We start from the raw sequence: 8,449 nt of genomic DNA on the forward strand, positions 1-8,449 counted from the left end.
GTTCATTCAAAATCAAAGTTAAAGATATTCAGGAGAAAACACAGAAAGAGTTTATTGATAGCATTATTAGCGATGTAAAAAAATTATTTCTCGTTAAACATGATTTCCCAGCCTATTAATTATCAAATCTAAATACAAAAAAAAAATAAAAAAATAAAAAGACGATGCAGAAGATGACGTTCGTTGTGATTTTTCATTAAAGACTGTCCCAACAGTGAAATAAGCTTGCACTGTCGCAGCAGTATAGTAGCAATGTAGTTTACTATTGCTCTGTCATGCTTTTCAAATTGTCACATGCCGTAAGCATATAACATGAATATGGCGAATAAGAAGAATTCAGGCTTTTGAGAATAAATGATATGATTGAATTTTTACTATCCAATACCAGGAAAAGAAAAGAAATGAGTCAACACTCTGGCTGGAAAAAAAAGGAAGAACTCCCCAATACTGTGAAGGGACGAACGCTGAGCTGGTCTCTTCATAGTGTAAGACATGACTTACTATCAAAAGCCTTTCTCCAAGGTACAGTGGAAGGAGCATGAAGAAAGAGTCGTCCAAAGAAAGAAATGGCTGAATAGGACTGGGCTCTATCTTGAGAGCCTGCTAAGAAAAGCTACTGATCGGAAAAGTGGAGGGCTCTGGTTACGTGAACTGTCACAGTACCCCTACGACGAAAGTCAAGGGACAGATGAGATGAGAATCATTGGGAAAAATATTTATTTCAAGAATATAATTAAAATATTGTTTCGTGATTAAAGATAAAGCGTTGAAAATGCCTATTTACAGTGCAGGTATTAGTCCCTAACATTAGCAAACACACAATTATTATATTAATAAACGAAAATGTATTTTACGGTCGGAAGTCGCCGCATAGTGTTAAATTGTAAAAAAGGGCTCGCTGAGCTAAAAAGGTTGAGAATCGCTGATCTAATGTAAGATTAAACTTTTTAAATAAAAACTGAACGGTCACTATTGAACAATTTATTTCTGAAGTTTTTAAATAAAAAAAAACAAACAAGTAACATGTTATGAAATATATGCTGAAACTCTTATCAATAAAACGAAGTAAGCAGGCATGTGAAACACTACATGGGGACCGCTTGCGGCCGGCAGCCACTTTACAAGTGTCCTGCTTGGCCACCTCAAGAATTGTCCAAAAAATGTTAAATTATTCAGCGACCAGCGTTTAACGCTCATCACTAATTTTACGGTAAAATATTTACTGAAAAAAAAACAACCTAAAAAGTAACAATAAATTTCATTGGACTTAATAAGTATTCTTTAATGATCAGATTTTTGGAAACAAATACATTTTGAAAAATTTATTTTAATCACATCATAAATATGTTACAGTTAAACTTACAGAAAAATTATCAGTGATTAATATTGTAATTATATTTTATTTCATAAGTGTATCCAGGAAGCCCCCCCCCCGGGCCATATATGTATATATGTGTGTGTGTATATATACTTAATCTTTATTACAATCTGACCCTTCATTCTTTTGGAAAACGTTTATTGTACCCTAGAATAGTTCTTCTAAAGTTAGTATAAAAACTGTAGACACCCCACCTTTGCCAGCAAAGTGGTCTGGAGGAGTGCTGTCAGCTACCCCAGCGGGGTTTGGGGCAGAACGCCGTCACCAGACACCATTTCCGGTATTTAAAAAAATGCATATTCTGAGGTATCTACAGTGCATTATCCTCCTTTTAAAAAATGTTAGTTCAAAAACCTAATCTGCTATTCTTACTTGCTTTGGACTGGCAATTTCTGAAGTCTCATCCCACCTGGTGTCCACTGCTCTGAGGTTCTCCATGAAAGTGTGGCGCCAAGTTGTACTAGGATGTCCCTGTTTGCGCTTTCCTCTTAATGGCCACCATGTCATCGCAACTCTTGGTATGCCTAATTCATTTTATCGGAGAACATGACCCGCAAACCTCATGCGACGCTCTGTCACAACCTCACTAAGTGGTCGACTCCCTGTTCGGCATAAGATTTCCTTGATTGAGACCTTATCTCTATAACTGACTATAAAATCCGTCTTAGCCATCTTTGTTGAGCCAAAATTAGTCTTTTTTCAATTTCTGCAGATGACTGGTAGAAATGTGTAACCTCTCTTGGCTACGCTCATTGAATCTGGTGACTGTAGTTGTAGATTTTATACCGAAAAGGGAATTTTTATTGTCAAAACCATCTGTTCATAGAATTCCCTTTAAACTGACGTTGAATTCACGATGCTTGTTTTTGACAGTAGACTTGTGTGATGTCAAATTAAATTAATACAGCGCACAAATTCCATTTAGATTATACAATTAGAAAAAATGCATAACAATCCACCTGCTTAAGATCTAATAGAATTTTTTTCCGTACTAGCCAATGTGTCTAGAGTTTCTATAATTTTGGAGATTTATCCCTAACCTCTGGTACACCAACGGGTTTATTCAAGTGCTTAAAGCTAGTTTCGATTATCTTGATGACAACCCAGTTATGTGCTGAAGTTAACAACTAAGATGTCTAAACGGTAGAGTGTATTGGAAAACGTAACTGCATCGACTACAGATTCAGCAGCTTGACCTCCTGCCAAATGCCAAATTTAGGGATAGGTTTGAAATCAACTTTAGGTTTGATTACGCTTTTTGACTGCGCAGTGTTGGCCTTTCATGACAGCAACAATATTTAAGCCTTGACCTCTGCAGTCCATTATGTCTAAGACATACAAACATTATTTCTTTAAAATCATTTGTGCATTGATTCCAGCGGCTTGTCCTTAGCATCAATAAAGTCGACAAAAGACTCAAGAACCTGTACTCCGACATTATTCCTTACCGTTAACTTTTGCAACTTTGTGATGTAAGGTGTAAATCGAAAATAATAAAGAAAAGTTTGGATTCTTTTACTTCCTGTATGATTTATTTTCATGACCACACAAAATGACAATAAATTCGGTTTGTATTAGAGTGAGTAAGTTTGTTTCCACTTAGATAGTCATTTCACAAACTCCAAGAAATCGAATTCATTTTAGTTCTTCCTATTTTTCTTTCATTGTTCGTGATGACCATGAGTGCTAGATTCTGATTTAGAAAAAAGAATACAAATGATGTCCAAGATTCTCTTCATCTAAGTCTTTCCACTTTGTTTCTTTCTTGTTTAAATAAATCTTGAGCCCTGCTGTCAATACTGTTCTTTGTACGCAGACAACTTTTCAAGTTCCTTCCAAGCAAGCGATGACTAAATGTGAGCCTCCCCTCTGCTGGTTTCTAGATTTACAATATTCGATGATAAAAGCCACCATTCATTGAATCCTCTTTGTTGGACTTAAAATGCAGATATATCCTAATACTTGATCTTGTCAGAAATGTTTGCAGTGGAAGCGAAGTTATTAGGAAGTTATTAGTCCTCAGTTTGATGCCTCTCATCACTTGATGCCCCGTGTGGCCAGCACCACCCGCACAGGGATAGCTACGCCTCTGCAGTCAGGACTTCTTTAAATCCATTAAACACATTCAATGGGGAAAGTTTTTCATCTAATCCTATCTATTATACTAATTAAAACAATTTTTAACTCATTATTTCATACAAAATGTGATAGGATTAGATTAATCCCTCATCTTCCTCACTCCGTCGTTAACTCACTCACATGGACTACACACATACACACATTGCTGTACTAATGACTTAGCCAGATAAGGTTGTCAAACATGTCGCCTTGAGCGGTGCAATCGTCAAACCTCAGCAGTATAAGTAGTCATGTTTCTGCTCTAACAGAGTCACCACCACGTAAGCCGAGCATTTCTTGAGAAGTTGCTAAATTAGCAAGTCGGTGAGTGGCTCTTCAGTTGGATGTTATTATCTTATAGATAGTGTAGCATAAAAAAGCTGAAATTTAAGTAGACCTAGTTATATAACGTTGTTAAGTAGGCCTAGATATACAACGTTGTTAAGTAGACCTAGTTATATAACGTTGTTAAGTAGGCCTAGATATACAACGTTGTTAAGTAGACCTAGTTATATAACGTTGTTAAGTAGACCTAGTTATATAACGTTGTTAAGTAGGCCTAGATATAACGTTGTTAAGTAGACCTAGTTATATAACGTTGTTAAGTAATTTTTGCATTAGGTAGATTATTAACAGATTTACCAATATTTCGTAAATAGTTTTTATCTTTGCCATCAATGTTAACATTTTCTTCTTATTTTTTATCTGTTCAGAAAATGAACAAAATCATCCTCGCTATCCTTTCCCTGGCCGTGCTTTCCATGTATGTTGAAGCCGGCGGAATTCCCATTGGAGGATATGGACTTGGTGGTTATGGACTCGGAGGCGGATTCGGCGGAGGACTTGGATTCGGTGGCGGTCTGGGTTGGGGTCTAGGAGGTGGCTATGGACTTGGTGGTGGTCTCGGTGGATTTGGTGGACTAGGCGGCCTTGGATATGGAATTGGAAGTGGATTCGGTGGTGGCTTTGGAGGTGGCTTTGGAGGTGGATTCGGCGGAGGACTTGGATATGGTCTAGGTTTGGGTTACGGCGGTCTTGGTGGCTACGGTGAGTATTGGTTACGCCTTAACATTATCAGTGATACAAAATATAATATAGGCCTACAGTAAAAAGAAAAAGTAAAGTTCCCCTTTCAGACCTTGTGGTCTAAAGGGTAGATGATGTAAAGGTCATCTGATTCTGTGGCCTACGGTTAACGAGGGTGTCATGTGGCCAGCACAACAACCAACTAATGTCAGTTACCTTAATGAGCTGGGTGGACTTAGAGGTGCCCGAAGATCCCAAAATTAAAAATCCCAGTCTTCACCAGGATTCGAACTACGGTACCCGGTTCGGAAGCCAAGCGCTTTACCGCTCAGCCATCGAGCCTCCATACTTTAAATATTGTCATTCTAAACTCTTCTATATATATATAATTCTCTTCTTCGCTCAACAGTTTGTACGAGCAAGAAGTAAAGGAAAGATCACTCTCTTATTTCTGCGGATAGTCACCCCACGAAAAACAAGAGGGGAGGGGGGTGGAGAACAATAATTCACAAAATAGTAGGGCCGGACCGTTGTAACCAAGAAAGATCACTTTTTTTTTTATTTCTAACTCACCTAAAAAAGAGGGGGGGGGGGAAGAACAGGTATTTTTCCCCCCGTCGCTACGGATGGCTACCTGATCGTGCGGTTTGCGCGCTGGATTGTCGTTTGGATTTATCAAACCCATCCCGCTCCCATCCCCCTTCGTCATGCGGGAGGTTTGGACTAGGAAGTAAACTATCATCAACTCTGAAGGAACATCCAAAACATGAACACATTTTACAAGCAAACATTTTACAAATACTAAATAGCAGCGCCGGACTTAACCAGTGTGGGACTCATGCGAAACGGATTTCGCGGGGCCAAGTTTGGGTAGGGAAGCGGATAAGAAGTGAAATTTAAGAGTTTGTATTAGAAAATAAATATGTACAGAATTACTTTACGAGCCTTGCGTGTAGCAAAGTCCTACAGTATATTATAATAATTCTGTTTCCTACATAGATCACGCTCAATAGTAAGAATTACCAAATGTTTCAATCTATCTTTGAGAATTGTTGACCTCAAGTAATTCTTAATTAGTTTGAGACGCGAGAATTACACAATTACGGCTAATGCATAATGCCGTTTTTATTTATCGCGCGTAAGATTCGCGTTTTTCATATTGAATGACACCCTAAAATGACAATTTTTGTCTATATATTTCCGTATATTTTAAGGACTTTTTCGTATATTTTGCAATTTCGGGAGATTTCCAGGAGCTCCTGGTAAATCGACAGGAGGGCGCGGGAAATCTGTTTTAAGTTATAAAATTGTTTAATTTTATAATTTATTCACCTTGAATTAGCGCGGGTCCTATAAAAGTGCGGGGCCCGCTGCGGTCGCATAGGTTGCAGTGGCCCTGCAAAAAAGCGGCGTATGCTACGGTACGCCGCCGGTCGACTAGTAAAAAAAAAAGCACTGAACGCCAGTGTATTGTCTAGCCACATCAATTGAAACTTTAATTTTTAGCGGCCCCCGAAAGGGGAAAAGACGCTAGTAGTTTTGTGTGGCCTGTCTGTCCGTCTGTCGGTTGTCCCCTTTAGATCTCAGAAACTAGAAGAGAAAATGAAAATCGGACATGATATTTTAAATCCTTCAAAGTTCTGATGCAACGGCTACTTTTTTTTTTCCGAAAGTGAACCATCTAATTTTTAAAATTATATATGCAAGCAAATTTTTCAAAATACTACACCACTTTTCAATGAAAAACTTCAGGGGAGGAAACTTTTTTTAAAAGGTCCTGGACTTCTTCATTAATAAATCAAGCTTCATTCATAGATTCGCGCATTGGTACAAAACATTTGCATCTAAGGTCACAATGGTAAAAGTGTCAATGGATCATTATAAAATATAGTTTCCATTTATTAACTATCTCATTGAATAGAATACTGATTCAAATGTTATTTTAAAAAAAAGAATTTTGATACCAACTTCGTTTTAGTTATAAGTTTAAAAAATAACGAACTACTTTTATAGCGCGCACGCGGCGCAGTTTTGACATATCCTCATTATAATAGAGCCCACATCTACATAATCATAATACGAGTTCTAGTCTAGATATAGTAGATTTTATATCTAGTTCTAGATCTGGACTTAGATATAGACTTAGATTTAGATATAGACTTAGATCTAACTCTAGATCTAGACTTATAGACTTAGATCTAACTCTAGATCTAGAGTAATCTAGACTTAGAGACTTAGATCTATTTCTAGATCTAGGCTTAAATCTAGTACTAGTCCTAGACTTAGATCTTGAATCTAGATTTAGATCTAAAACTAGGTCAAGATCTAGTTAGATCTATGTCTAGTTTGTATGACAAATGACAATGCAGATATTAATTTTTATTTGCGATGAAAAAGTCTTGTAGCTTAAAGTAGGTCAAGAATTTTTTTTTTTCGTGTTGCCTATTTATCTAATTTTGTTCAAAGAATAAATCTTTTTTAGTTTCTCTTTATTACAATATAACATGGTATTAATTTTGAATGTATGGATAAGGTTAGTAATTATTATTTTAAAAATATAAGTGTAAGCTAAATGAATATATGGAGATGCTGTGGCTGAGGGGTAAAGCACTTTGGAACTGGAAGTCCCGTGTTCGAATCCTGGTGAAGACTCTAGGTGGACCACTTCGGGAATCGATTTTGAGTTTGTGTTTAACATAAACTGTCTTTGTAACCTTGTTTAAAATTAGGATGTCAAACTTTTTGATTCTAAGTTTTGTCTCTACACTTAGCTTAATTTTTTGAGTTGAAAACAATATGACGTCTACTTTAGTTTATAAAAATATTATCGTGTAATATACAGACATATACTAATATAACGATAGGCCCTATAGATTAATTTACAGAAGTTTAAATCTATTAATCTATATTATGCCTTTCACTTATTTTTGTATGATTTTTTCCACAGGAAGAGGATATTATTAAAAATGTCCAAGGCAGGTGGTATTTGAACAATAGATTGAATTTCTTTGTAATAACGCCATTGTTTTTATCATCAATGTAAAATAAAGAAATAAATTATTCAAATGCATCTTGTTTTACTTCTTGTATAAATCACATAGATCTAAGAATAGTTCTCAAAATACTCACAGGCTTAAGTATTTATTAGTTAGATCTACGCGTATTAACCTTGTTTAGGCAACTACTAGAATAAGCATCTTTCTTTTGGCACCTCTCAGATCAATAAAACATTAAGAAACTTGAACAGACACATAATAGAGCAGTGATTTTCATTTTTAAAAAATATTCTCAATTGATTTGAATAACACATTTAGTAAAATCATGTATTTAGAGACCCTTCAGGATAGAAGAGATACAAAACTTCATATTTTGTTATTGTAACCCTTAGTTGGAAGATACACGCTCAAGAAAATTACTCTACGTTCGCTTTACTGTAAAGCGTTTGTAAAATGTTTAATGGTACATGTTTCGGATGTTCCTTCAGAATTCAGAGTTGAGGATAAACTACTTCCTAGTCCAAACTTCCAACAGAAAGACGGGGATCACAGCGGGCTAATTTTGAGACTGATGCCTGAACAAGACGGAAACAAGCAAAAATCTTTTTTGAAATCAAAAGTTTATCTAAGGGGATCAACAGCAAAATCACTGCCATATATATATCAATACTGCTGAAATAAGCTCCCTTTTTTTAAACATACAACTAATTAATTACCACTTATTGATTAACTAGTTGTTGTTTTTGTATTGGTTCATGTATAATTTTCGACTATGAATAATTCTGCAAAATTTCAACTTCATTCAAGAATGGGAAGTGGGAAAAAAAAACGTGTACACGACGTTAAAAGGGTAATAACTTCACATATACATCCATTCCTCAATAAGTTGTTGTTGCTGGCCACATGACACCATCGTTAACCGTGGGCCACA

At 36.2% G+C, this 8,449-nt stretch overlaps 1 protein-coding gene across 1 annotated transcript; it reads left to right on the forward strand.

The window, feature by feature from the left end:
* The first annotated feature begins 3,668 nt into the window (after positions 1-3,668).
* LOC106072117 (ctenidin-1-like) lies at positions 3,669-7,588 on the forward strand. The gene is made up of 3 exons (XM_013232406.2): positions 3,669-3,820; positions 4,210-4,543; positions 7,470-7,588. Exons 2-3 carry the CDS (start codon positions 4,213-4,215, stop codon positions 7,484-7,486), a joined length of 348 nt encoding a protein of 115 aa, XP_013087860.2. The 5' UTR covers positions 3,669-3,820; positions 4,210-4,212; the 3' UTR covers positions 7,487-7,588.
* Positions 7,589-8,449: the final 861 nt, after the last annotated feature.

The sequence above is a fragment of the Biomphalaria glabrata genome, chromosome 7 (assembly GCF_947242115.1).
Source record: "Biomphalaria glabrata chromosome 7, xgBioGlab47.1, whole genome shotgun sequence".
NCBI classification, from domain to species: domain Eukaryota; kingdom Metazoa; phylum Mollusca; class Gastropoda; family Planorbidae; genus Biomphalaria; species Biomphalaria glabrata.